The 17,468-nt window shown below is 41.1% G+C and overlaps 1 protein-coding gene across 2 annotated transcripts; it reads left to right on the forward strand.

Moving 5' to 3' along the window:
• Nucleotides 1-3,893: 3,893 nt before the first annotated feature.
• Nucleotides 3,894-17,126, forward strand: LOC131237911 (mitogen-activated protein kinase homolog NTF3). 2 transcript variants are annotated; one of them, XM_058235967.1, is made up of 3 exons: nt 3,894-4,835; nt 6,471-6,915; nt 16,106-17,126. In XM_058235967.1, the coding sequence occupies exons 2-3, from the start codon at nt 6,493-6,495 to the stop codon at nt 16,787-16,789; spliced, it is 1,107 nt and encodes a 368-aa protein (XP_058091950.1). In that variant the 5' UTR covers nt 3,894-4,835; nt 6,471-6,492; the 3' UTR covers nt 16,790-17,126. The 2 variants fall into 2 exon arrangements, with proteins under 2 accessions (XP_058091950.1, XP_058091949.1); XM_058235966.1 differs by having other exon boundaries at nt 3,895-4,835; nt 6,491-6,915.
• The last annotated feature ends 342 nt before the right edge of the window (nt 17,127-17,468 follow it).

The raw sequence follows: 17,468 nt of genomic DNA on the forward strand, positions 1-17,468 counted from the left end.
CATATAGAAAATTATGATTCTAAAAAATAGATGCCATTTCAATCACTAGTGGGCCACAGACATAGACGGTCAGAAAGAACTGATCAATTAGTCATATTTGATAAACAACTGCAGGCCATATTGATAACTTTTCCGGCACAAATTGTAATCTATATATGTAATTTTCATAGAGGGTCCCATCTGATGAATGGCATGGATTCTTAACACGTTTGTAAGGTTAGCACGTGTAGGGAATTCAGTCCGTCCTATCAAATCGCATGAGAATTTCACAGCTTTCCATGCAGAATCTTTGGTCTTGGAAAGAAGGAAAGATCAGTCCCCTCGTGACCTCATGTGCAGGGGCGAAATACGTGTCGGATATCCGTGCGTACGGAAATCATGTCAAAGATCAAGGCCCTTCATCAGGTAGGGTACACTTTCATCATACTATAGATGAAAAATAATGATAATCAAGAAGTTCAAGATTCAACGAAAAAAGATACGGTTGAAAAGAGTTCTAAGAATAAAAGATTCAACATAGGATAAGTTTTTACTGTCCTGAGTTTTGGATCTGCCTGATCATTGGAGCCCATCAGTTTCTAAAGGCCACGGAAGGGCTGGAATCCAATGACCTGGCAGATCCAAAATTCAGGTGGGCCACACTACAAGAAACAGCTGGGATTGAATGCTCACCGTTGCAAACCTATGATCTGTTGGATGGCATATAAATATCTTGGTTGGCTCTACGAAGATTTCAACCGTGGACATATTTCGTTCTCATGTTTTGTGTGGTGTGGACCACCTGAGTTTTGGATCTACCTGCTCTTTGCAGTCCTGTCCTATTGTGGCCTTTAGAAACTGATGTACGGAGTGGATTTGTCACAAACATTTCTGTGGCCCCACATCGCTTCTGACGGAGTCGAGACAGTTTGGGAAGACGATTGATAGCGCCACACCTCCTGATTGGTCGTTCACCTAATCTTGGCCGTACATCTATCGTCTCTATTATCAGTGGGCTCCACCATTACCTGTGTGCATGTGGGCACCCTGCGCACGTGGCTGCTTGCTAGTTGTTTTGTTTTGTTTTTTTTTTTTTAAATAAAATCCGGCGCCGGTAATACACTGCTTGCTACTTGATGCCAGCCTACTCGAATGCAGGGATTTCTCATTGACCGAAACAGCCTCCAACACCTGTATGGACCGAACGGATGTAAAATCCACTCGGTCCATCGCGTGATAACCCTTTTTTTCACCGTACATTAAAAAAAATAAAAAAAAATCTAACGGATGAAACACTCATATGGACTAACGTAATTTTGGTACGATATCTTCGCAGGCTGGTGAGTTACAATTGATTAACGGGTTGGATGACTGGCTTCACACATAAACATGTGGTTGTCATCCCATCACCATTGTTTCCTCTAGTGTGACCCACATGAGTTCTGGATCTGGCTGATTTGTGTCCCAAGGACCTAACATCAAACAGAGAACCTGATGAACGGAGTGGATTTTACATACGTTGACCCCACAGAGACGACTCCCGTCCATTTCTACGGTGTGTTTGCATGGGTTACTATTACTATAAAAATGGACGGGTGACAGACCGCCGGGTATGTTGAAGCTTCCTGTATAGAGATGAGGCTGACGTTTGGTGGTCCAACATGATATTGTGGGCCCGACTGACTATGGATCTATACATCAAAAGTATGTGGCCCCACAAGGAAACAACTAACCAAGGCCAAGGAAGGAGTGGCCCATCATGTCAACGCTCTGGCTCACCGAACCGTGGGCCATATTTTGCATTCTTTACAGACCTTGGGCGGAGCATTGAAATAATACTTCAAGTTTGCATGGCAAATATGAAGATCCTGGCCATTCGTAAGGGAGGGCCCACCTCAGGCTGAGAAAACATTCATAAGGTGCGTCACACGTGTATGTTTCAAGTGGAGTTCCGGTCAGTTTATTTAAACCCCTCAAATTTATCGATCACGTGCGAACCACCTAACGGGATAGACTGGCCTATTACTGAGCGAGGAAAAAAACAAATAAGGTGCGGCCCACGTGATGAGTGCTGGGATCTGGTACACTTGCACCACATGCGCGTCTCAGCAAAGGTTGTGGATTGTTTCAAGACACGTTCCCTGGTGACCCAATTATGTGGGGCCCACCAGGATATATATATTTTATCTACGCTGTATATTCATCATTTTAATGCATGAGCTAAAAAATTAGGCAGATCCAAATCTCAAGTGGATCTTTCGACGGGTATGCGTTCAATCCCCGCTACTTCCTGTGGTGTGGTCCACTTGATTTTTGGATTAATTTGTCTCATTATTTGACAGATGCCTTGAAATGATCTGGCAAAACGGACGGCTAGGATAAAATGCAAACATAAGGTGGGCCCGGATCTCCAGTCAATCCGCGTCCCTCAATAAGTTTCTTAGCCTGCTTCACGCGAGGATCAGGCTATCCGCTCCATTAAACAATAGGATATTTTGGTCGGGCTAGTTTTGGGTTGGGAAGTCATTTGGTTCTCTGGCAGCCATTACGCTTGATACTCAGGCTCATGTACACTTGGTATAAATTGATCCTAATTATTGAACCCTTATTGCTTAGTCACATACGAAATCAGATTTGTGGACACTTGCTACTTGATGTAGGACCGTCGAATGTTTTCATTTTTAACCGTCCAATAAATATCTAGTAAGTCCCACGTCAGATGGTCAAATAAGCTTATTTTACGGATTAACACGCGTATAGCGACCCATAAGTTAAACCATTTAGTGTGAATTAATTATATGTCACGCTTGCAATTTTTAATATTGTCAAGGTCCTGAGTATCATCCAACACGCTGTGACAGAGTATAAAATTCTGCACATCCATCCGATTTGGCGGAGTCACTAACTCTCTCGTCATTGGGAGATGTACTGCACACCTGTGCACCCGCGCTCGTAGTTATAGGAATTGTGTTATCTAAGTTCAAGATCCAATCCGTTCATCAAGATATGTTCACCGTGTAAATGCCCATTCTAAAAAATTAAGGCTTGCCACTTCTTAGGCGGGCCACAGGAATACGAACAAACGCACCGTTAAAGTTGGCCAACGGTCTGGATTCAACATAGAATCGAGTCTCATCTGATGATTGTGTGGACCTGATCTTTTGGCACCGGCGCATCTGCACGACGTGGGCCCCCCACGATGAAATAATATCTAGCATTTAACATGTGGAACAAGATCTGGCACGTGTGTCTGATGGCACGGGCAAGCTGCCAACCTATGCTTTTCAGGAAAACCCGTGCGAATACGCACCGCCATGCATATCCGGAAAAAGTCGTTAAAAAATCGAAAACGCTTACGTGACTATTTTGCTGACGTGGATGTAAGAATTGATGTTGATGAGATCCACACCGTCCATAAGGTGTGCCACTCTATTTTTAATTTGTAATTAAAAAATTATGTTGGTGCAATTCTCAGATGGGCCACACCATTGGTTACAGTTGAGATGTGAAGTCCCACCATTAAAATCATCCACATTCTTTCGGGGGTCAATGGTGGTGTTTATATCAGATCCAATCAACTCACCAGATGCGCCACACAAGGATGAATGAAATTCCATGAAAATATGGAAATTCAAAAAATTATGTAGGCCATACCAAGTCAATTTAAAGGTTTGAGGGATGATTTTACACCATTCCCTGTGTTTCAGCACACATAAGTCTTGGATTGAAATGAATTTTAGGATCCACGGTGAAAATATTTTGGTTCACATGATGAACGGCATAGATCTGATGTAAATGTCCCAGACGTGGTGCTTGGTAGTTGTAGGCACGCCCTCCGTACGAGTACGCGTGGTCGGGCTAGCCAGAGTTCTTTAAAAAATCTGGAACAGTCAGCGCTCAATGCAAATTTAGCCGTTGCGCCGGGTGGGGAGCCAGACCGAGCCGAGCCGAGAATCCAACGGTGCTTATTTCTTTCTAACAACGAGAGCTGTTTGGCTGTCAGTTGCGGAGTGAAAATCGGAGTGGGGTTTTGCGCCACGCCAGAAATCTCTCTTTCATCTGTTAGCGAGAAGAGACGGAATCGATCTACAGAAATCCAACGGCTGGAGAGAAAGGAAAGTGAGTTAGGCTCGAATTCGAGAGAAATCGGACGGTTCGCTGCGGTTGGAGTGAATTTACGGCTAAATATCAAGAAAAGAGAGAGGATTAGGGTTTCTTCCGAGAAAGATCGTAAGATTCATGAAGATTTGAGAGAAGCAGGGTAGTATCTGGAAGGGAATTGAAGATTTGGTTGCGATTCGAGCTAAACCAGACGATCGGTGGCCAATCAAGAGAAGGATTGGAAGATTTAAGAGAAGTAGGGTGGAATTTCAAAGAAAATAGAGGACTTGAGAGAATTTCAGTGGAAATTGAAGCAAGGAGGGTTTTGAGCAGAATCTTGAAGAAATCTGGGCGGATTGTGGGAGATCTGACGGAGTGAAGCAGGTATTTCAGTGAGTTTTGGGGATTTTTCCGATATCCAAGTGAGTTGCATTGGAAATCAAAGCTTCGTGTTGAAGGAAAATGGGAGGATTTTCGGGATATCTAGGTCTATTAGACTAGAAATAAAACGATTTGAGTGAAACAGGAGCAGTTCGGTGCTCATCGAGGAAGAAAGATAAGCAGAGATAGTTCAACAGGAAGAAAGCAGTGAGAATTAGTTGGAAGTCTGAGCAAAGGGGAAGGCCAGAAATGCGAAAAATGAGTTAAACGGTATAAAAGGAAAAAGAGAAGGGAACTGCAGAGGATTCAAAACGAGTATCTGAAAAAAAAAAATCCAAGAAAAAGGAGATCAATCAAAGACCGACGAAAATAAGGTAACGATACATTTCGTTTTTGCAGTTTCTGCAATTACTGTCTGGGGTCCTTCTTTTCCATTTCTTTTTCATGTTCTGTTCTTTTTGTCTTTCTTGAAATTTCCTTATCTTCTCTGTTGTAATGATCTGCTTCTGCATTTTCTTCGTGTTTGTAAAGTAGAGATTTATTCATCGATCATTTCGAGATTGATTGGATATGAAGTGGGTTTGGTGAATTAAGGAAAAAATTACTTTTCTGTTAGTCACTGAAGTACCTTTGTGATAGGCGGTACTGAATCACAGCTGGTGGATGTAAGATTAGGGAAGTTTGAAAATTAGAAATCATATGTGATTCTCTTGCCACTGGTGTGATTCTGCCTATTGTTCTTGAGATGTTGTGAGTGAACTTGCCAGCTCACCCTGGGCTGCAAGTGCCAACATCACCATATGCCTGCGAGATGAGAGCTACTCATCAGGCGGGCTCCCTGGTTGAAAATTATGGGTGGGCTGCACATCTGGTGAATCAACACATTGAGAGTCAGATGACTCTCGATACATGCACCAGGCTGGTGAGATTATCTATTCTAATTAGGATTCTAGTTAAGTTGTTTGGATATGCTTTTAGACTAATTAAACTAGTTTAGCATGGTTGAGTTAGGGTAAAAATCTCTTATGTACATACACAATGTTCTCCTTGTGCATGCATGGTGTTCAGAGAAAGGAGATATTTTTATTAGTAGCTTGGCCACGTGAGAAGTCTTTTTAAATATTCATTGATCTCGTATGTGCAGACACAATGTTCTCCTTGTGCATGCATGGTTTTCAGAGAGAGGGAGGAGTGATTTTTATTTGTAGTTTGGCTTTGTCTAATGTGAGAGGTCTTTTTGATATTCATTGATCTCTTATGTACATACACAATGTTCTCCTTGTGCATTCATGGTGTGGAGAGAGAGATTTTTATTAGTAGCTCGGCATTGTCTAACGTGAGAATCCTTTTTAGTCTTTTTAATATTCATTAAACTCTTACATACATACACAATGTTCTCCTGTGCATGCATGGTGTTCTTGGTTCGCATGTGATCTCTTGATGATATGATTAACACTGTTTGCATGTTGCTGATTTCTCGAGTTAACATCACATGTGTATGTTGGGCTGGACATGTGCATGAAATGTGGATTGCTGGTCATATTCATTGATATTCTGTGACCCACTTGATGAGTGGATCTGCCTGAGTTTTGGGCCAGGGCATGTATATGATGGTTCCCATGTAATGAGCACTGGGCTTGCACAAGCAAGCCCCTTTGGCATGCGACAGCTGTGAATTTACCTCTGTGAAGCCTGTCATTGTTGTTTTTATTTGCCTTGGTGATACTATGGTTGTATAGTTTTCTCGATTTCTTGCAGAGACTTCTCTCACTGTGGTTGAAGGTGGACGTCATGAGCATTTGCACCATTTTTTTTCTGCTTTTCCATAGTGAGCTTGCATGGTTCTTTGTGTGATCTTCATTCCAACCTCTCACGTTGAAATCAATATTTTCCAAGAATGGTCTTTGAAATCTGAAAATTTGTTTTATTGCTATGGGAATAAATGCTTTGATTTTTATTTTTATTTTCTAATGATTCTACAATGGTAGAATATGTAATGCAAATGTTAGTGTTTTATTGTGGTTTTCAGAAATGGCAACGTTGGTCGATCCTCCAAATGGGACTGGAACCCTCGGAAAGCATTACTACTCAATGTGGCAAACCTTGTTTGAGATTGATACAAAATATGTGCCGATCAAGCCCATTGGCAGAGGAGCCTATGGCATTGTGTGCTCTTCTGTGAACAAGGAAACAAATGAAAAAGTTGCAATTAAGAAAATCAATAATGCCTTTGAGAATCGGGTCGATGCACTCAGAACTTTACGGGAGTTGAAGCTGCTTCGACATCTTCGGCATGATAATGTAATTGCTTTGAAGGATATCATGATGCCAGTCCACAGGAGAAGTTTCAATGATGTGTATCTGGTTTATGAACTCATGGATACAGATTTGCATCAGATAATCAAGTCCTCTCAGGCACTTTCCAATGATCACTGCCAATATTTCCTCTTCCAGGTATGGATTTCCCATCACATAGTGACATTTGTGTTTTTCTGAAAAGTACTTCAAAATGATCTTCAAGTTTTTGCTGATTCCCCCTGGTGGGTAGCATGCAATACTTGTGCTAAGGTGCAGTGACAGCAGTGTGGGGCCTAAACATTTCAGCATGTGAGTTGTGTTGGCAACCACATATCAGTGGTCCCCAACTATTTTGTGCTGCTAAAAAGTGGCATTTGCGTTTTTCTGAAGAGGACTTCGAAATGATCTTCAAGTGTTTGCTGATTCCCCTTGGTGGGTAGCATGCAATACTTGTGCTAAGGTGCAGTGTAGGGCCTAAACATTTCAGCGTGTGAGTTGTGTTGGCAAACCATAATCAGTGGTTCCCTGCTATTTTGTGTTGCTAAATACTTGAGCATTCCTTTCATGTGTGTGGATGCTTTGTGCTTGGTGGTTTGCTTTGAACCCTTCCACCACCCCCCCCCCCCCCCCCTCACTTTGCTTGCTCACCCTTTGTGGCATGCATGTAGTAGTTGGCTGGGAATCATTACTAGGTTGGACCATGTTGGCATGTGAGTGGTGTTACTGTGAGGATCTGCCCTGGCCAGTTCCAATAGGAAAGGTAAAAGAGGAAGGTCGATGACTTGATGTTTGGTGGGCAGCTGATCATAAAACATTTATCTATTGACCATTTAAAAACCAACCCTAAATTGTTAGGGGAAAGGCTAAGATGATGATGATGATGCCTTTAAAATGATCTTCGTCATAGGTCATGCAAGTGAAGTGAATTTGATGGTGGAGAACTTTACCATGACAAATTAAAAAGATGATTGGTGTACCCAACGTGGTAGTTATCTCATGCATCATATATTGGTGCAAGCAATCAATAGAAGCTCCACTTTGTTAGCTAAAGTTCCATAAATGCCCTCCATTTCTAGTTTTCCACCTTTGGGTAATGCAATATACAATTTTATGCATTGTATTACCAGTATGGAGATGGTTACTGTATTGCCAGTTAGGATGGATTCGAATTTTGGCTCCCTTTTAGAAACTATTACAAGATTTGATCCCTGTTATTATTGAAGCCAACAGTGTTGGGAGATGCCAACGGACCCACCATTAAAGAAGAATCAAACTTCATTATTAGGAGATGTAATATCCCTGCTGATTAAGTTACCGTGCATACCTTCTAGAGATGGACACATCTTTCAAACAAGGTGACCTCGGAAAACCTGTCATGCTGACACATCTGTGATTCTGTACATTGTGTAATAATATTGGAAGATAGATACTGGTATATAAACTGTTGATCATAAAAGCATAAGGTATGGAAAATGGCATGTATTTTAATTTTAAAGCAGATATCAATACTCTTTTTAATAACGGAAAACAATAAAAGGATAAAATTAGGGGTTTTCCTAATATCCATGCCTACATGTCTCAGACATGTGTGACCCATAGAGAAAATTTCCCTAAAAATGGGTTGATCTTGTTATAGACAGATACCCCAATTTGTCTATGTAGATTGGCATAGAGATTGAAAAAGAGAAGAAATAATAGAAAAAAAGAGAGAAGAGAGAAGAGAGAAGAAAAGATGAAGAAAGGAATGAGTTAGGGTTACACGTCCCCACCCCCTTTTCTCTTTCATTAAAGTAATAAAAAGCAAATATTACAAAAATACCCCTGTATAATAAACTTTATTTCCAGCATATCCCAAGACACACTAAGAAACTTGTGAACCATAGGCCCAAAACCAAAGCCATGAGGGCCATGGGCCCATACGCAACCGTTAGCAGTGTACAAATTGGATTCATCTTAGCATAAAGAATTAAAGATGCATCAGTATGAGACTATGAGTATAGAGGATTGAGGTATACAGGATCTTCTCCTATATGCCTGACAAGGAGATAGGTTTTGTCCAATGCTTCGTGCCATTCGAATGCATTTGAACTGCAGGCCCTGCTCATGTTGGTCCTGTGTGTTGACAGTAACTGAGTTGATTTTGGTCGTAGTTTGTATTATATTAAGATAGAAATTGGCCATAGCAGCTAGCTGGTATATGTTGTCTATGATGGCGGGATACAGCAGGGGTACCAGATGGATACAACAGGAATGTGGCTTAAAAAAAAAAAAAAAATATTGAACCAGAGGCACAGATGTGTAGGTACATGGTTTTAGAAAGGATATGGTGAACTGACTTCATTTGACAAATCTCTGAGTACCAAGCTGAAGCTCCAATTGTGTAAGAAATTGAGATTCTTTTCTTTCTTTGAATCAGCTGAGTCATACTTGGAAATTGGAGGACAGATTCCCTAGTCGAATCCAGTTGTTTAAAATGATCCTCAAGTTCTTTTGGAAACTGTCAGTAAAAAGATTGGTCCTTTGTGCAGTGAATGAAACAGGCATGGATGTCTCTCCATCTCCATGTGTTATCTTTCCTTTCAATTTATGTGATTGTGACAAACTACAATGTTGCCACTGATTAGCACTTTCCTTGAACCAGCATTTGTCAAGTCAATCAGTCTGTAATTGTATTATAAAGGCAATCAGTCTGTATTTGTTTTGTGAACAGGAATAAATCCCTTTGCATAACAAAATTGAAATAGACATTAGAAATCATACTGTACTGGTGATGCTATCTCCTTCAATGTGATGAGGATGACATGATTAAGAAAAAAAAAAAAAAGAATCTTGGGAATTTAAGAACGAACTATAGGTGCATCGTGAAACTCTCCAAAATAAGCTGGCCAATTGAAAAACTACTCGCTTGATAGTGATTTTTCCAAAATCCCCAAAAGCTTCTTCCAAAATTGCAACAATTTTTTTTTTAGACACAGGGTGTCCCCACCTCTTTTTTTGAAGTGAGACTAATCCCTGCGGATACACGCAATCACCCACAACCACGTGTATCGGGTAAAGCCAAGGAGGGGAATCGAACCCTCAACTATAGGGAGCAAACCTATGGTGAAGACCATTTGCCCAAACCTCGTTGGGTCAAAATTGCAACAATTATGCACCAAATACAAGAAACTTTACATAAAAGCACAAATGTTTAGGGGATTCCCACATCCGAATCAAAAGAACTAAGATTCCAGAAAGCTAGAAAGCTGTGGCTGGAAGTTAATGTGTTAGGTTTTTTTAGAGAGACAACAAAAGTGTAAACTTTTCAAAAATCAAATTTTATTTAGATTAACGGATCCCCATCTAGTTGTAATCAAATCCAAAAGCATAAACATAAATTTTGTCTATACATACTTGAGATCAATGCCGCAAAAAAAGAGATTGCCATTCGATGCCGATCTTCCAATCAGGAAGTCTCTTCCTAATCTATCCTAGATGAGAAGTGAAGAAAACCTCCTGCACACCACTGCAATAGGGCTAGGGGCGCACGATGAGAACCGTCCACTAGGTGGACCCCAAACATGTGGACGTGGATGGAAGGGAAAGGGTGAGGAGACTGGTTCTCTCTCTCTCTCTCTCTCTCTCTCTCTCTCTCTCTCTAAGGTGGTAACTCCCAAGGGGTAGGGAGGTTTGAGCTTCTCTCCCCACCTCCTTTGGGGTAGGATTAATATATAAGGTGTTAAGGTTTTAGGGAGACACCAAGTATAGTGCTTCGCCACCCTATAGACTTTGGTATGTGCTGCTTCATCTCTAGTTTGTGATCCTGCCTATCCATGTACCCATATTGAATTAATCTCTCCACTCCTATAGCCACCAGGGATGGATTAATAGATCTTAACAATTTGATGTCCATCAAGCTTGATTTAGAACAAATCAACGGTTGAAAAATCTTGGTTAATCATTAGAAAATATTGCATGGGCTGGCCAGCTAAGAAAACATTTGATGGATAGTCCAAACCATAATATCAGTCCATAAACATGTCTCAAGCAAACAAGTGGATCTCATGTGTTATCATGTGCGCTTCGATTGGATCCTAATGCATGCACCCAACACCATCCACATGTCAACTACCAATGTAACCTCAAAAAGTTGAGCCAAAGCACATACAACCATGACCTTTTACTCCTCACATGTCCTCAGGATTAAGGATTAGATTTGTCACCTCTAGTACATTCACAAGTCAGTCCAATCTAGGCATGACGGGTCTTCCGGTGTAGAGACTTGAATTGATCATCCACCAATGCAAATGTTCAACCGGTCCAACTCTAGGAGCCCAAGGCACACATACACTCCAATGCAGGGTTGGGCAACGGCACGCAGACTCGTCATCATGCCCAATGGTGGAGACCTTCCATCCTGACTTGTCTTCGGTCCCCTCACACAGGATGACCACGTCAAGAATAAATAACCACGGGTTTGTCATACAACCTGTTAGGTGGTCATGGTCAAAGAGGGTACTGAGATCCATGGCCTAGAACTCTCCCTTGGCATGTGGTCATTGTGTCCAATCTCAAGTTCTTAAGGACTACTAGAGGAATCCCTCTCTTTAACTCATACAGATATCACATTACGTCAAGTTCTACACACGTTAATGAGGCAAATGAATGAATCATGTTAAGATGAAACCGAGGTCTAGAACGTAAGCATTGGTTTTCAGGACACAATACGAACACCATGATACCCAAGTACTTAAAAAATAAGTAACAGATCCATTTTTTATCCATATTTGAGATGTTAGTTTTAAGTGTAAAAATCGTACTCTTCTGCTGTATCTGTACAGTTTCCATGTTGCATCTAGGTATTATAGGTGGCAGTGTTCCAACCTAATTTTCATCTCCTCTTTCTAAGATGGCCCAAGCCAAGCAATTGGTAAATTCATATCAAGAAAAAAAATAAAAATGAAGTTTATGGTCTTGATAATTGGATCCTATAAATGAGCTGAATTGGCCTGTGAGTTTTTGAGACACTGTCTGGTATGCTTTTCCTTCTTCTTTTTTTTTTCCAGTGCGGGCATAAGCATTAGTAATTCATGGTAAACTAAGCAGATCAAACTCCTGACCGCTGATTGCCTCTCCATGAATGAATAAGAAAATCTCCCTCATGGCATTGTTTAGGTAACTTTATACGATATACTCTATGTTCATTGATTGTGTCTATCTTCTGTGGCTTTTGCTGCTTTGGAACTCGGTGAACCAATGGATTTGATCTATATAAAGCGTTGTTTCTTTTCCAAATGTTTACGTTTTTATTAGTAAATCACAACATGCCAAGTATCAAGTCTGCCATTACTTTTGGCCGATTCTTTCCAGCACTTTCCCTTAAGATTTATGTCTGGAAGGGGTCTATTTAGATGCATGCTTGAGTAGCATTTGGTTTGGGTATTTCAGCGGACAGCTATAAACTGGTTGCTGCATGTGTGGGCATCAATTTTCCACATTGTACAACGCATTCCTATTCTTTTCTCCCTTGTGATCCGGACATGGCACAACCCCACCTCCTTGGGAAGTCGGAGCATCTAAACTTCCTTGTATTTATTTCTTTGACAAGTTCTTGTGAATCTTTCTTATGCACAGAAGCAGCAGGAATTTTATAGCCATAATACTTTTGTGGTGATTAGGTTCAGCTCGTCATTTTTTGATGTTTTGATTTACTCCAAGTTGAAAAGCTAGAAACTTTGACTCTGTGAGGGCCTGAGCCCAGTTAAGTGGCTTACCACAACCTGAGTCTTGATTGAGTCAACTCCATTCATCATGAGTTTTTTAGTCGGGTAATTTTATGAGATATAGCCTGCATATTTGCATATTATAGATGGGTTTTCAATTCTTCCAAATGGGGCCAATAGTTCGGTAATCTGCTGCTGTTTTTTCTAGAACCCTTGTAATGTTTAGGGATTGGGTGCCTTAACTTGTCGGGTTGGCCATGGGTGAGGCCTTTGTTTTTGTTTTTGTTTTTGTTTTTTAGTTTTCTCGTCTTTTGTTGTTTTGCCTTTTATGGGCTTTTAATAATATTTTTATCTTGCCAAAAAAAAAAAGAAGAAAAAAGTTAGGTAATCTGGACCATTTGTCTGTTGTGTCTCGCTGTGGATGGAGAATGCTTCAAACTTCTCCATAGGCCAATCTCAACCTTTCAACTGGCATGCGGGTAGATGGTTCAGAAGATAAATACAAGGGTTCAGAAGAGAAATACGAGGGTCCATATTCAACTGAAAAATGTGCTAATATTGATTGATGGGATCTTCCAGTCTGGGAGATATGGGGGCTTTTTCCATGACCTACGCTATTGATATGATGGGTCCCACAGAGGATGGTGGATGTGGCAAAAGACTCGGGTGTAAAATTGCCAACCCTTCAATGATGCCCTAGAAAACATGTGGTTAAGAAAGACAGTTCATCCACCTAAAAGAAAGCCAATTATGCTCTAGCTAGGATCTTTCAGTCTGGGGTTCTTTTGGTGCATGCACCATCCAGAGTGAAGCCTGTCACATCAATGAGTTGGATGACTGAGCCATGGGCTCCTACTTGACTGTACTTGTACAAGCTGAAAACCCAATCACAGAGCATAATCTCTGCTGGAGCCTTGTAAAATACCTCATTTGTAATTCCTAGGCCCCAGTGAGCACATCATACCATGGTTCTGAATGACAGTATCGGTTGCCGTATCGGCCCTGTGAAAAAAATGATACGATATGACATTGCGTATCGGAATTGGGGCCATATTGGCCTGTATCGGTCAGATTTTTTTTTTTAAAGCAAAAAATTTTGAAAAAATATCAGAAAAATGTGGGGGGGGGCTATCCTTTGTGTGTGTGTGTGTGTTTTGCCTTGTATTCAATGGTGCATCGGACCTTCTTTCATAAGAATGTTGTCTATCGATTTGACTTATTGAAGGTCAACTAAATGGGCCCTAATTGAACACAAATTAAACATGATTTGGTGAACAATGGCCCATTACATTGGAAACACAACAAAAGAAGATGAAAATATAAAAAAGAAAGTGAAGGTTTCCCTCCTTCTTTCCGATTTTTTCCATAATAGTCTACTTCGATTCGATTTGTCAAATCCCATTCAAATCATTTGTTTAAGGTTCTTCCATGATTAAATTAACAGAAGAAGAGGAAACATGAGTGAATTTTTGGAAAAAAAACAAAAAAAAAATCAAATTTGGAGTTTATGGGTGTATAGGCCTGTATCAACCGTGTTGGCTGTATCGGCACCGATACGGGCCGATACGGTCCGACCGATTCTGATATGGCCCTGTATCACATATCATATCGAGCCGATATGGATACGATATGCCTGTATCGGCCGATATGATACTGATTTTTAGAACCATGCATCATACTCGGTAAGTAAACATTGGCTGGCTGGCTGGTTTGACTCAACATGCGGTTTTTGTAGTCTACTTGACCGAAAACCTTGATTTTGGGGTTGTACTTAGCTGAGACACAGTCAACTGGTTTTCATTGGAATCGATACAGTTCAGCCGGTTATTCTTGAATCAATAGATTCGTGAGATCATCTTTTCATTTTTCCTTTCTTTTCCTTTCATTTCTTTTTCCCTTTCATTTTATATAGAAAAAATGATTTTAATTAAAAGAGAAATGATCTAGTCAGCTAAGCGTATGGAAACCTTCTGATGCACAGTTGTATTTGTACTTGTTGGCATTATAATTTAAGAACTTGAAAACTCGACTCAACTTGATATACAGCCAGGGTTGCGTTGTCTCAAAGTCTTCGACTTGATTTGATATTTAACCATTAAACTCAGAATTTAATTACACTAATAGACACTTAACATATGAATATAAAAATATGCAGTTTAGAACATGAAACCAGTGTGTGGTCTGCCGGTAGATTCTGTTTACAGCTTGGTTGAGGTCGTGAGTTCGAATCATATGAAGCTTTATGTCATGCTGAGTCATGTTGAGTCGACCGATTATGTGAGCTGACTTGACAAGCGAGTCTGAACCAAGACAAACCTAGCAAGTTTCACAGTGACTCAGCTTGATTTGTGGTTGAGTCTAGTTGACTTGGCCATGTTGTGAGTCGAGTCACCGAGTTTTATAACTATGGTTTGCACTTAGCAGTTGCATCACTTATGTGGATCATCCATTGGATCCAGTCAGCTCTTTCTTCTGTATTAATCTGATGGTGCTAAACATCTGTGATTGGACCTATCTTCTATAGACTATCTTGCCATCCTCTTTTGCATGCATCTATTGGAAGGTCTGGAGCATCTGATCAGTATCATTTTCTCAAGGTAGGTTAAGAAGAGTGGGTTGAACCTAATGACTGGTCCAGATGAGTGAAGTTGATGCCAACATGTCTAAATGCTATTATGCCCATGTGAAGGTTCCCATACACTTAGACGGAATAGTGATTTTTATCATTTTCTTTTGGTCTCCTCTTTTGTTCGAAACTCACCTAAGGTGCTTTGGATGGGTTTTCTATCTTTCAACCGAACAAGAATAATAAAGGAGGAGAACCGAGAGTTTTAACTGAATTTGGCTTTTTTTAATGGGAAAACATTGTTCCCAGACACTAGATGGAGATTAGATGCATAATCTCCTATTGTTCAGAGATGGTGGACAAGAACCCCAACATGTATTGTGAAGTTCGTGTTTTCAGAATCCAATTTTGAAACATACCTCAAGTTCTTACATAACATCTTGAGTGGTGGCCGGCAATGTGCATGCACTGAATCTCTCAGTCCACACTGTGTGTGGTGAAGATGGGCCCTATTTTCATTATAAAAAAAGGAGACCTATGATAGTAGTTGTAGTCTCTCTTTTTCGTGTCTGTCCATTTTTTCATGTCTGATAGCAATTGAATTTTCTATTTTTTTTTTACAATGTCCAAGGCATTTCATAATGGTAACGGCGGTTGCAATAACAGCCTTTATGGCATTTTTTTTGTTCTTTTGGAAAAAAAAAAAAAAAAAAACTGTATTGGCTTCTCTTCTTATGACAGTTACGGGGCCATTAGGAGTCGTTTAACAGTTGCCACCTTTACTGTTATGTAACGGTCTTTATGTCACACCTTAACTAAGTCAGCAATTGTTGTCCATTGGATTTGAATTGTTGGCAGTAGTTCATGTAATTCCCAACTAACAAATAGTTTTAATTTCAATGAGTATCCACTTCATTATATGGTGAATGAATTCCCTCAAGTTCAGCTTCTGTAAATTCCACATTTCTTATTTCTTGTAATTACAATTTATCTCGAATGCAATCTGATTTGCGACTGAAAACTCAATCTGACCCACAACTGAAACTCCCTCCATCTCCCTCCTGAAACAAAAATGCAGCTGCTACGAGGGCTAAAGTATCTGCACTCTGCGAACATTCTCCACCGTGATCTCAAGCCTGGCAACCTTCTTGTCAATGCCAACTGCGAGCTCAAGATCTGTGACTTTGGCCTGGCCCGGACCAGCAATGTCAAGGGCCAGTTCATGACTGAGTATGTTGTGACCCGCTGGTACCGTGCCCCAGAGCTCCTCCTCTGCTGCGACAACTACGGCACCTCCATCGATGTGTGGTCCGTTGGGTGCATCTTTGCCGAACTCCTCGGGCGGAAGCCCATCTTCCCTGGCACGGAGTGCCTCAACCAGCTCAAGCTGATCATCAACGTCTTAGGCTCAATGGCGGAGGCAGACCTTCTGTTCATCGACAACCCGAAGGCTCGAAAGTACATCAAGTCCCTTCCATACTCCCCAGGGACTCCCTTTGGCCGTCTCTACCCCAATGCTAACCCGCTCGCCATTGACCTGCTCCAGAAGATGCTTGTATTTGATCCGTCGAAGAGGATCAGCGTCACTGAAGCACTACGGCACCCATACATGTCACCTCTCTACGATCCGAACTCCGACCCACCCGCCCAGGTCCCGATCGATCTGGACATAGATGAGGATTTGGGAGAGGAGATGATCAGGGAGTTGATGTGGAGGGAGATGCTCCATTATCATCCGGAAACTGCCACAATGAGCTCGTGAACTCATTCTTGAGCTTCAGATTCGAGTCCCACGTAGAAATTTAAGGCTGCGTTTGGATGCACAAGTGAATTGAATCATGAAGATCAGGTATAACCAATTAAATGCCTCCCTGGTATTCATAATGAGGAAGTGACCCTTGAATTGCTGTTTAACAAAATCGCAATTTAGAGGCCACACCCTCAATATGAATGCTAAGAAAGAAAACTACAGCTCGGTTATTCCACCTGAAATTAATAAGATTCAATAGGATGATGCATCCAAACGCGCCCTAATAGGGAGGTTGTTGTGATTATTCCTATAAGAAGCATGCATTAGTGCATGGGAAGTGTTCTGTTTTGTGTTTGACACGTGCCAAGCACTGTGTGGTGTTTGGTCTCTCAGGTTTTGTATATATATGTATGTGGTGTGGGGACTCTCTCTCTTGTGCAATTTTGGCGAGCATTTGGTTATGTATTAGGAGGCTGTTCATGGACGGTTAAGATCCGGTTCCTTTGCTATTCGGGCTACACAAATCATGGTGAGCCCTTATTCAAGTGGGTTCCATGCCCTACCACTGACGTGGAGATTGGATGGCCAGGATTGTATGGAGTGCGTATCTTTTTTCTACTTCTTCTTCTTCTTATTTTTTTGTCTTTTCCTGCAACTAGATGCTTCCAACAATGTTTTTTTTGGTGCATGT

Source organism: Magnolia sinica, chromosome 2, assembly GCF_029962835.1.
Source record: "Magnolia sinica isolate HGM2019 chromosome 2, MsV1, whole genome shotgun sequence".
NCBI classification, from domain to species: domain Eukaryota; kingdom Viridiplantae; phylum Streptophyta; class Magnoliopsida; order Magnoliales; family Magnoliaceae; genus Magnolia; species Magnolia sinica.

Excerpts from the sequence above, each read along its gene's own strand:
- LOC131237911 (XM_058235967.1), top strand. The coding sequence starts at position 6,493 with ATGGCAACGTTGGTCGATCCTCCAAATGGGACTGGAACCCTCGGAAAG. Across the intron at positions 6,916-16,105 it reads GCCAATATTTCCTCTTCCAG|CTGCTACGAGGGCTAAAGTA; the intron begins GTATGGATTTCC and ends ACAAAAATGCAG.